A 12238-nucleotide genomic window follows, 5' to 3' on the forward strand; every position below is an offset into this window, starting at 1 on the left:
AAGGATTCTTCCAAATGAGCTATTTCACTCATTTATGAGTGCACAAATATGGAACAAAAAAAAGGACCTGCATTCCTATAACACCTGTTATGATCTCAAGGACATCCCAAAGCCCTTTACAAGTTTTCATTTTATTCTTTAATAGGACGTGGGCGATCATGATACCTGCCTAAACTAAAACCATATGCTCTTACCCACTGAGAGACCATTCAGGTTATGAATTGTTTTCCCTATCAACAGTTGGTTTCTGAGTTTTAAGCAAAACAGAAAGGGTAGATGGAACTCATGATGTGGAGATGCCAGCATTGGACTGGGATAAACACAGTAAGAAGTCTCACAACATTAGGTTAAAGTTCCTTCATCAGGTCAGATACCTGATGAAGGAGCAGCGCTCCGAAAGCTAGTGGCTTGTGCTACCAAATAAACCTATTGGACTTTAACCTGGTGTTGTGAGACTTCTTACTAGATAGAACTCGACAGATGGTGAGTTTAGGATTAGTGGGATTAGTTGAACAATTAGACCCCCCCCCACCCCCGCACTATTCTCCAAATCGCCAACCATCGACTGCTCCTCCATGACCACTCCCCAGACCCAATGCAACCCTGACCACCATCTCTCTCTTACCCCCCTCAAAAATACACTTCCCTGCTTTCATAGAGTTCAGCCTAGTGATACAGGCTTCCTGCCTGGCAGGCCCTGAGCTTCTTCACCAGGTTGTGAATGGGAGGGACGCTGATAGGAAACCAACAGCTCCCCTCCCTTCCCCATCCTCCCTCCCTCCCTCCCCCACTGGGCAAAAATCCAGGCCAATGTTTCTCTGATATCAGACTACAAAAATCTTCCGAGCCTTTGCTACGTGACTCATTGCAAGCTGAGATACTGCACCAAACTAACCTTTGTAAAGGTGTTAAACTAAACGTGAGGAAGAGAATAAACAGATCCTCTCAAAATGCAGCTTTTATTTTGTGACAATCTAATTAGAGAAGCCGCATCCGTTATAATTGGTAGGAGGAAAATGTTACATTTTTGGGAGGGAGCGGCAGAGGAATTCCTGTGGAGCTGCTGTGTGTTTTTTAACTCATTCCCCAGAATTTATCACAGCTTTATCACTGTTCAGAATGATGGCCACCTGGGACCGGAAAATGTACTTAGTTCCCCAAAGCTTTAAAACCATTATGCGTTCACTGGTTTGCTGCATATCTTATATATTTTTTATTTATTAGTCTCACAAGATGGGGTGGCACAGTGGTTGGCACTGCTGCCTCACAGCGCCAGGGACCCGGGTTCAATTCTGGCCTCAGGTCACTGTCTGTGTGGAGTCTGCACTTCTCCCCGTGTCTGCGTGGGTTTCCTTCGGGTGCTCCGGTTTCCTCCCACAGTCCAAAGATGTGGAGGTTAGATTGATTGGCCATGCTCAATTGTCCCATAGTGTCAGGAAGACTAGCAAGGGGAAATTAGTGGGGTTAAGGGGATAGGGCCTGGGTGAGATTGTGGTTGGTGCAGACTTAATGGGCCAAATTGCCTCTTTCTGAATTGTAGGGATTCTCTGAAGTAGGCTAACATTAACATGGCAATGAAGTTACTGTGAAAATCGTCTTGTCATCACACTTGGGCCCCTGTTTGGGTACACTGAGGGAGAATTTAGCATGGCCAATGCATCCTAACCAGCAAGTCTTTCAGACTGTGGAAGGAAACGGGAGCACCCAGAGGGAACCCACGTAGACAAGGGGAAAACATGTAGACTCCGCATAGACTGACCCAAGCCAGGAATTGAACCCGGGTCCCTGGTACTGTGAGGCTATTTCTATGTCTATGAGGTTTATTTACAGCACTGTAAAATATCTGTATACTTGTAGGATTTCTACATATCTGTTCATAGCTTAGATGATCTTCTGTTTGGTGCCAGCTAGTTAGCTCTTTAGTTCCATCTGCAGGCTTAAGTAATTAAGCACAAGTGAACCTCAATTAATGCACAGACTAACATAATCAAACACAGATCAATTAAACCATTGAATATTACAGAAACCTGTGTGTTGGGGGGGGTGGTGGAGGTGGTGGGGATTAGGGTTTGGCATTTTGAAAATGAAACCAATTGGTCAGTTGCTTTGGTGCTGGTTGGTAACGTAAGCATGGCAAAATCAGAAAATGCTGGAAAATCTCAGCAGGTCTGACAGCATATGTGGGAAGAGAATAAAGCCAACGTCTCGAGTCTCGATGTAAGTATGTCACAAACTAGCTCAGCAGGGCACTGATGTTTGTTTTTTGACTTGATTTATTATTGTCTCACATATTAACATACGGCAAAAAATATTGTTTCTTGCATGCTACACAAAGCATACCGTTCTTAGAGAAGGAAACGAGGGAGTGCAGAGTGTAGTGTTTCTTTGTTATTTGTTGCTGATTAATGTGGAACCTGGAACTAACAGAAATCTCCAAGCAATCACTTGATCAGACAAATAGCCTTCAAAGCAATTGGGTGGACTAAATGGGAGAGACAATGCTATAAATTTTGCCTCTTGACATTTGCAACAGTCATTAAGCAGAGAAAACATAATGCCAGCCAAAAACAAATCAGTAGGACAGATGCTGCCTGCCAGACTAGTCAACTAGATCATAAAGCAAGTCTAACCCACTCACCATCCTCTCCCACACCGATAGGCTTGCCAGCTAAGAGTCTGGAATAAAAGTCATTGGTGCCAGATTTTAAAATGGGCTGAAGGTCCTGAAGAACTGACAATGCAGTTAACTGCAAAATATCCCATACAACAGACTTCAGATAAAACATAATGGGCTGGAAAGTAACAATGTAGAGCCAGAAACATTTGATCAAATTTTTGAAACTAATAAGGCAAACATTTGGGGTTGACGGAGGGAAACTATTTCCACCGGTTGGGGGAATAGGGAGGGGGACACAGCCAAAAAATTAGGACTGACCTTCCCAAAGTGAAACTAGGAAACACTTTTAATCACTAAGGGCGGTGAGTGTTTGGACCTCTCCTCCACAAGCAGCAATTCATGTTAAATTGACTGTTACTCTTAACACTAAAACTAAAAGAAATCTCCAAGCAATCACTTGAAAAGACAAATAGCTTTCTGAGAAATTGGATGGAATAAATGACAGAGACAAATTTTAACACTGAAATTGGCTTTTTTTTTAAGAAAAGGTATCACAGAATATGGGACAAAGGTGGACAGATGGAGTTAGGTCGCAAATCGACCGTGATCTCAGTGAATGAACTGGCTTGAGGGGCTGAATGACCTCAAATGTATGTATAAGTGAGGAGCTTGAGTAGGCCATTTGGCCCTTCTGGCACTTAATAAGACCATGGCTGAGTTGATTGTGGCCTCAACTCTACCCCCCCCCATACCTTTTGACTCCTTTGTCAATCAAGAACCTAACACAGCCTTAAAAATATTCAATGACCCAGCCTCCACCTCTGTCTGGAGAAGAGAGTTCCATGGACTCGCAACCTTCTGAGAAAAAAGAAAATCTCCCCATATAAAATGGTGGCCCCTCCCCTGGTATTTTTAAACAGTCCTCGTCTCTAACACAAGGGGAAAAACCTTCCCAGTATCGGCATTGTCAAGTCTCCTCAGCATCTTGTTTGTTTCAAGAGGATCACTCTTCATTCTTCTAAACTCCAATGGGTACAGGCTCAACCTTTCCTCATTTTGAAAACTCCCTCATTACCAGGAATCAGTCAAGCGAACCTTCTCTGAACTGCACCTAATGCAGTTATGTCCTTTCCTCAAAAAAAAGACCAAAACTGTAAACAGTACTCTAGCTGTGATCTCACTAATACCCCGGACAACTATAGAAAAACATCCCAACTTTTATATTCCACTCCACTTGCAATAAACAACAAGATTCCATTTGCCTTCCTAATTAGTTGCTGCACCTGCACATTAACTATTTATGATTAAAATGATGCTCCTTCTGTTCCTACTTCTGACTGCCACAATCCCAGTTGATGTAACTGGATGGGGAGATCCCAGAATGGAACCCTTCCTCAAAAGACCCTAACTTTTACTTTTCTTGAGAAAATGTGGAGGACCAGAGATACAGGGCAGCTAATTAGAATCATAAAATCATAGAAACCTGATAGTGCAGAAAGAGGCCACTGTCTGCACTGACCACAATCCCAGCCAGGCCCTGCCCCAAATCCCTACATATTTATACACTAATCCTTCTAACCTACACATCTCAGGACACAATGGGGCAATTTTAGCATGGCTAATCAACCTAAACTGCACATCTTTGGACTGTGAGAGGAAATCGAAGAACCCAGAGGAAATCTATTAATTTCAACAACAAGAAAAAGAAAATTAACTAAAAAACTGGATAATGCTATAATACTCCTTTACTCCCCCCTTAGTTTAACAAGTACAGGCAGATTTTAAAATTAACATTATTACAAAGTGCATCTTAAGCTACAATGGTCCCATTGCCATAAAGTCCCTTTAAACACGCAGATTGTGGCTGTGGTCAAATACACACACTCTGCTCCGAACCCAAGATTGTGTCTGTGGATTTCTTCTCAAAATCCTCCTCAGATGATTGTCACATGAGAGTTTCCAAACTCCACTCCTAAAACACACTTTAAAATATTCTTTCACAATGATGCTTTCCGTTTGCAGTTTGCATTTTAAATTTCAGTCCAGGTTTTCCAAATAACTACTATAAGCAATGCCTCCAATCCTCTTTTAACTGCAGATCAAACATTCGGGTTTTACATCACCCCCTTTAGGATTTCTTTGACTTGATAACTCGATTCCCAGATTCTATTAAAATGACATCAAGTTTTTAATTTACCTCTGAAGTCTGCTTTCCCACTTTAAATCTGGTTATTGCAACTCTAAACACTTTACTTACTCCTCATTGAATTTTTCTGAACAATACGTTGGTCCCTGTTCTTTTAACTTTAGTCATCTCAACACTTTTTCTTTATGTCTCAATTCCCTGGTTATCTGGACAGTAGCTGGTTCTTTGTGAAATCTGTCTCTTTGCAGCTCCCGTCCTGTCCAGTCTTTCTCCTGTCAGAGTTGAGTTAGGAAGAAGAGGGAGGCGTATGATAGGTCAAAACAAATGGGTACGGAGTGTGCGCTGGAGGAATATAGAGAGAGTAGGAGGGAGCTGAAAAGGGGAATTAGAAGGGCGAAGAGAGGGCATGAGATGGCTTTGGCCGGTAGGATTAAGGATAATCCTAAGGCATTTTATTCCTATATTAGAGGCAAGAGAGTAGTTAGAGGGAAAATTGGTCCTCTTAGGGACAAGAGTGGAGAGTTGTGTATTGAGTCGGAGGGAATGGGGGAGCTCCTGAATGAATACTTTGCGTCGGTATTCACGAAGGAGAGGGGTTCGGAATCGTGCGGTCTCTTGGAGGGAGCGGAGGTTCAGTTGCAGGATATAGTTATTACGAGAGAGGAAGTGCTAGGGCTTTTAGGTAGCGTAAGGACGGATAAAGCTCCGGGGCCTGATGGTATTTATCCCAGGCTGCTTAGGGAAGCGAAAGATGAAATTGCTGGGCCTCTGGCGCACATCTTTGTCTCTTCTTTGGACACAGGTGAGGTCCCAGAAGACTGGAGGGTAGCAAATGTGGTCCCGTTGTTCAAAAAAGGTAGTAGGGATAACCCTGGGAATTATAGGCCGGTGAGTTTGACGTCGGTGGTAGGGAAGTTAATGGAAAAAATACTTAGGGGTAGGATGTATGAGCATTTGGAGCGTTGCGATCTGATTAGGGATACGCAACATGGCTTTGTTAGAGGGAGGTCTTGCCTTACGAATCTGGTGGAATTCTTTGAGGAGGTGACAAAAACGGTTGACGATGGGAGAGCCGTTGATGTCATCTATATGGATTTCAGTAAGGCGTTTGACAAAGTCCCTCACGGTAGGCTGGTAGAAAAGGTTAAGGCGCATGGGATACGAGGCCAGGTAGTTAGGTGGATTGAGAACTGGTTGGGAAATAGGAGACAGAGGGTAGTTGTGGAGGGTACCTTGTCGGGCTGGAGGCCAGTGACCAGTGGTGTGCCGCAGGGCTCGGTACTGGGACCTCTCCTCTTTGTAGTCTACATAAATGACTTAGAAGAGGGAGTAGGTGGTGTGATCAGCAAGTTTGCTGATGACACCAAGATGGCAGGGTTGGCGGGTACAGAACTGGATTGTCAGGTGATACAACAGGATATAGATAGGTTGGTGCAGTGGGCAGATAGGTGGCAGATGGCATTTAGTCCTGACAAATGCGAGGTGATGCATTTTGGAAGGAATAATGCAGAGAGGAGCTATGTGATAAAAGGTAGGCCGATTAGGAGTATAGACGTACAGAGAGACCTGGGAGTGCAGGTCCACAAATCCATGAAGGTTGTGTCACAAGTGGAGAACGTTGTTAGGAAGGCTTATGGGATGTTAGCCTTTATAGGAAGGGGCTTAGAGTATAAAAGCTGCGTCTAATGCTTCAGTTATACAGAACGTTGGTTAGACCGCATTTGGAGTACTGCGTCCAGTTCTGGTCACCTTATTACCGGAAGGACGTGGAGTCTCTGGAAAGGGTGCAGAGGAGGTTTACCAGGATGTTGCCTGGCATGGGGGGACTGGGTTACGAGGAGAGACTGAGGAGACTGGGGCTATTCTCCTTGGAAAGAAGGAGATTGAGAGGGGACATGATAGAGGTATATAAGATACTGAAGGGAATAGATAGAGTTAATAGTGAGAGACTGCTCCCTAGACTGGGTACGAACACAAGAGGTCATCACTTAAGGGTGAGGGGGGGGAGGTATAATTTGGAGGTAAGAGGAAGGTTCTTTACACAGAGAGTTGTGGGGGTCTGGAATGCGCTACCGAGTAGGGTGGTGGAGGCAGGCACGTTGGATTTGTTTAAGATGCAGTTAGATAGGCATATGAGTGAAACGGGAATGGAGGGATATGGTAGGGGCTATTAAATAGGGTTAAACCTCGGGAGACACCGGAAGGGCAGGCTGTATAACTAATATGTTTTGTCTTTATTCCACAGGTGGAGGTCCACCTCGTGTCAAGCGAGGGGCATGCACACGGCGGGTTGTGCGTGGGCTGCTCTTGGAAGTCCAGGAGTGGCCTAGTACTTCATGTCGGTGTGTGTGCTTGATCCTGGACCGATAGACGGGCTCCACAACAGCTCAGTGACTAGCACTGCTAGCTGTGCAGATACATGGATTTGGGCCTGTGTCTGTGGGAGTTTGCGCATTCTCCCTGTGGTTGCGTGGGTTTCCTCCGGGCGCTCCGGTTTCCTCCCACACCCCAAAGATGTGCTCTTAGGCTAATTGGTTTCCACCAAATTGACACTATTTCTTCCCTGAATCTGACTGAGTAGGGTCCCATTCGTAGACATGCAGGGTAGAATAGGTGTAGGGCGATGTGGCGGCGCGGGCTCGTTGGGCCGAAGGGCCTGTTTCCCGTGCTGGGTTGTTCTCTCTCTCTCTCTCTCTTCTCTCTTTGAGAAATGTTCACTCCCTGGTGTTTTTCTTCAACTGCAATATATCCAGCTGAATCTAAAACTTAAAGACTTTTCTACCTAACAAGGCCCCCAGTTGCTAAGTGACCATTGCGAGTTTATTTTCTCTTCATGCTGTTACTCTCTCTAAGAACAATAGAAATACAATTGGAACTGAACCAACTGCCATACATTCAAATACCTTTGTCCAGCTTGAATATAACTATAGGTTTTTTTATCCTTCCAGGCACAGAAACATTAAATTAAACCCATTTGGAGAGACTGAGTGACTGAATTGCAGAAAACCTTCAATCTGTTTGTAATCATGTCCCAGGCCTTCCAATCGCTTGCCATTTCAACACACCATCTTGCTCTCTTGTCAAGATGAGTAGGTTAGGTGCATTGGCCATGCTAAAATTCCCCTTAGTGTCCCAAGATGTGTAGGTTAGGTGGATTAGCCATGGGAAATGTGTGGGGTTATGGGGATAGGCTGGTAGGGGAGGGGGAGACTCTGGGTAAAATACTCTGTCAAGAGTTTGTGCTGACCAAATGGGCCAAATGCCCTCTTCTGCACTGTTGCACTCTATGATTAGGCAAAATTAGAAACTAACAGCATCGCAAACATTCTAACTATTGGAGCAACTACAATAATACCGTGTTTTGTGCCACTCTGTTTGTTTAAAAGGGTGCACCTACTGTCACAGGGTCATGGGACTGGATTTTATAGGGTACCCTTTCCCTGTGCCCTCCCCCCACAAACCTGGTTATAAAATCGGGGGTCCGTTTTCTATCCGGGGCGGGTGTGCTGGTCAAATTCTGGCCGTTTTCTCTGTCATTCTCTCCACAGGCACTGCCTGAGCTGCTGAATATATGTAGCATTTTCCGTCTTTGTTGCAGCGACTGCAGCCAGCATGTTACTCTGGATGAAGTATTTAGCTGATGTGCAACTTTAATCTGAGCTTCTGCTTTGTCTTTAATGTTCTCAGGGTGGAGATTTGCAATGTAGAATCGAAGAGTACAGGAAAGCTGGTTGGGCCTTTGCTGAAAGCCAGGTCATGGAGTGGTTTATTCAGCTACTGCTGGGAGCTCAGTACATGCACGAGAGGTACAATTCCACATCGATTTCTACTTGGTGAAGAATTTTGCAGCCGTTAATACAACACGATATTAATCATAAATGATACATTTTTGTTTGATGCTATGTTTTAGTGACAAGGTTATTACAAAGTGTACTTCACAGCAGGATTAAGAACTTTTTATAGGGTTAATCTGCCAAAATGACCATTCCATATATCTTTATGTATGTTATACTATCTTTGTATATTTATGGAAAATATCCGCGATCACCTGAAATCATGCATTCTGAACACGTTACACCTTTCCCGCTAGACTTTTTTTAGCTCAAGATGTGTCTTATTTATTTTAAACATTTTAACTGAAGCACCACGAAACTAGATGAGAGAAATCTCTGATAAATGTGTACTCAGTTCAGTAACTGGGCCAAAGAACGATGTTATTCGGTATTCAGACTTGCTCCCTTGGCCTGTCTGTTCTTCCATGTATTCACTGGTCCATCTCTTCCTTGGCCGGGTGGCATGATGGCACAGTGGTTAGCACTGCTGCCTCACAGCGCCAGGGCCCTGGGTTCAGTTCCTGGCTTGGGTTACCGTCTGTGTGGAGTCTGCACGTTTTCCCCGTGTCTGCGTGGGTTTCCTCCGGGTGCTACGGTTTCCTCCCTGAGTCCAACGATGTGCAGATTAGGTGCGCTGGCCATGCTAAATTCTCCCTCAGTGTACCCGAACAGGCACCGGATACTAGGGAATTTTACAGTAACTTCATTGCAGTGTTAATGTAAGACTACTTGTGACTAATAAATAAACTTTAACCAGCCTTTGTTCATATTGAGATGAATGGAAAAGAAAGACATACATTTGCACAGTATCTGTCATTGACTGTGGCTGTTCCAAAGCACTTTATGGCCATAATGAAGTAATTTTGAAGTATAGTCACGATTATCATGTTGGAAACGTGGGAGCCAACTTGTACACAGAAACTGTCCACAAATAGCAATCTGATCATGAGCAGATCATCTGTCTTTTTGTTAATGTTGACTGAGGGTTAAGTACGGCCAAGGCACCAAGGATAGAATCATTGCTATTCTTCAACATAGTGACACAGGGTCAGTACTTCCAACTGAATAGACAGGACTTCAGTCACACTTCTCACCCAAAGGCAACACTTCCAGGAATGCAGCACTCTCTGGGCGGCAGCACTCTCTGGGCGGCAGCACTCTCTGGGCAGCAGCACTCTCTCTCGGTAACAATACCCTCTTAATATCAGCACTCTCTCGGTAACAATGCTCTCTCAATAACAACACCCTTTCAATATCAGCACTCTCTCGGTATCAGCGCTCTCTCGGTATCAGCGCTCTCTCGGTAACACTCACTCGGTAACATCACTCTCTCGGTAACAACACCCTTTCAATATCAACACTCTCTGGTAACAACACTCTCTCGGTTATGGCACTCTCTTGTGCTGAAGTCTTTTAGCAGCTAACTCGAAACCATGGGTACTAATCATTGAACCACAGCTAACACTGCTATTTACTGACTGATTTGCCCATCTGCCTATTTCCTTCATTATTTATTTGACTCTTTCTTACTTGTTTGAGGCCAGATAAACAGGAGCAGGCCATTCAGCCCCTCGCAATGGTGCCAACATTCAATGGGATCATGGCTGACGGATGAAAGAAGGAATTCTGGTGAACTGTTGAGTTTCTTTTGACTCAGTCTCTGGTTTCCTTTAAAATGTCCATGTCGAGCATATCAGGAATGCGAAAGTCATTAGAAAATATACTAGGATATATTTAAATGTAAGAACTTTGAACTGGTGTCCACTGAGTGCTCGTGGGCATTGAAGGAGTGCCATGGAGACACTGTACATTTTGTAAGTCTGAGCAGAGAGGGGAGTTGAGCAGCATTTTATTTCTTGGGTCGCTGTCAAAATGTCCTTCTTTTTCATTAAAGAAAGCTCTTAGCAATGACAGCTGAATGTGGCTCTGATTTAGGCAATTATCAAATCACATCTACTGGAGAGTTGGTAGACTGCTGTTCCAAACAAGCAGATGAAGACATTTAATTGGGAAAAAAAAAATAAGCATTTGTTCATTACAGCTTCTGCAGTCATTGTTATAATCGTCAAATAATCCTGCCACAAGCTTCAGCGGAAACAGCTATTTATAGTTACTTTATTATTTGGACACATTTTTTGTCCTTTTTAGCTACAGGAAGCCGTTTTCTTTTATAAACCCTGTGACGCCACTGACGGTGTGATTTTCTTTACAGAAGAATACTTCACAGAGACCTGAAAAGCAACAACATCTTCTTAAAAAATAATCTTGTAAAAATAGGTAAGGACTGCCCAAACCTGTGCTTGTACTCAATGTGTCTTCCTCTATCCTCCGCTTCACTGAGTCTGCTGCCCCGCAACTTCAGATATAAACATGGCACATCTGGATTGCTGCAACAAATATACTCATCCGATATGTCAACCAAATAAGCACCAGTTAATTACCTGCTAAACTTGTTGTGTCTCTAGCGTTTCACTTCAAAGAACAAAGACAATTGCAGCTCAGGAACAGGCCCTTCAGCCCTCCAAGCCTGTACTGACCGTACTGCCCAATTTGAACTAAAACCCCCTACCCTTCCGGTGATCATATCCTTCTATATCTATCCCATTCATATATTTGTCAAAACACCCCTTAAAAATCACTATCGTATCTGCTTCCACTACTTCCCCCAGCAGCGAGTTCCGGTCACCCACCACCCTCTGTTTAAAAAGCTTGCCTTGTACATTTCCTTTGCACTTGCCCCTCGCACCTTAAATCTATGCCCCTGAGTAATTGACTCTTCCACCCTGGGAAAAAGCTTCTGATTATGCCCTGTTGGGGCATGGTATCTGATGAAGAAGGATTCATATAACATATCTTGGATCCACTTAGATCATAAAACATAGGAATAGAAGTAGGTAATTTGGCTCATCGAGTCTGCTGTGCCATTCAATGAGATCATGACCACTTGATATGATAATCCTAAACTCCACTTTCCTGCCTTATCCGCATAACTTGATTCCCTGACTGGTTAAAAATCTGTCTCTCAGCCTTGAACATATTTAATGACCCAACCTCTGCAGTAGAAAAATTCCACAGATTCACTACCCCCAAGAGAAGAAACTCCTTCTCATCTCTGTGTTGAATGGGTGACTGTCCATGCCTCTCATAATCTTGTAGACTTCTATCAGGTTGAACTTCAACCTTCGCTGCTCCAGTGAGAACAAACCAAGTTTCTCCAACCTCTCCTCATAGCTAATGTCCTCCATACCAGGTGACATCTTTTCTGCACCCTCTCCAAAGCCTCCACGTCCTTCTGGTATTGTTGGGACCAGAATTGAACACGAAATACCAAGTGCAGCCTAACTCAGGTTCTATAAAGCTGCAACATAACTTGCCAATTTTTAAACTCAGTGCCCCGACCGATGAAGGCAGGCATGCCGTATGCTTTCTTGACTACCTTCTCCACCTGCGTTGCCACTTTCAGTGACCAGTGCACCTGTAATTCCCTTATCACTGATACAACTTGTTCTACTTTTGACTCCCAGCATTTTATGGTAGGCTTAAGCTGGTAACCAAAAGAAGAAGGTATATTTTCTGAACAGGAACTGGCACTCAACTAGACATGTTTTATAACTAGACATGTTTCTCTGCTACATCACATCT

The 12238-nt window shown here is 43.9% G+C and overlaps 1 protein-coding gene across 1 annotated transcript in view; it reads left to right on the top strand.

The window, feature by feature from the left end:
• Positions 1 to 12238, top strand: part of nek11 (NIMA-related kinase 11) — a 227565-nt gene that overhangs the window by 70059 nt on the left and 145268 nt on the right. The window contains exons 4-5 of the mRNA XM_080215135.1: positions 8451 to 8569; positions 10809 to 10873. Coding sequence (XP_080071261.1) covers positions 8451 to 8569; positions 10809 to 10873 — 184 coding nt within the window. The remainder of the gene's footprint in view (positions 1 to 8450; positions 8570 to 10808; positions 10874 to 12238) is intronic.

This window comes from Carcharhinus amblyrhynchos, chromosome 2, assembly GCF_965287045.1.
Source record: "Carcharhinus amblyrhynchos chromosome 2, sCarAmb.v2.hapA, whole genome shotgun sequence".
NCBI classification, from domain to species: Eukaryota; Metazoa; Chordata; class Chondrichthyes; order Carcharhiniformes; family Carcharhinidae; genus Carcharhinus; species Carcharhinus amblyrhynchos.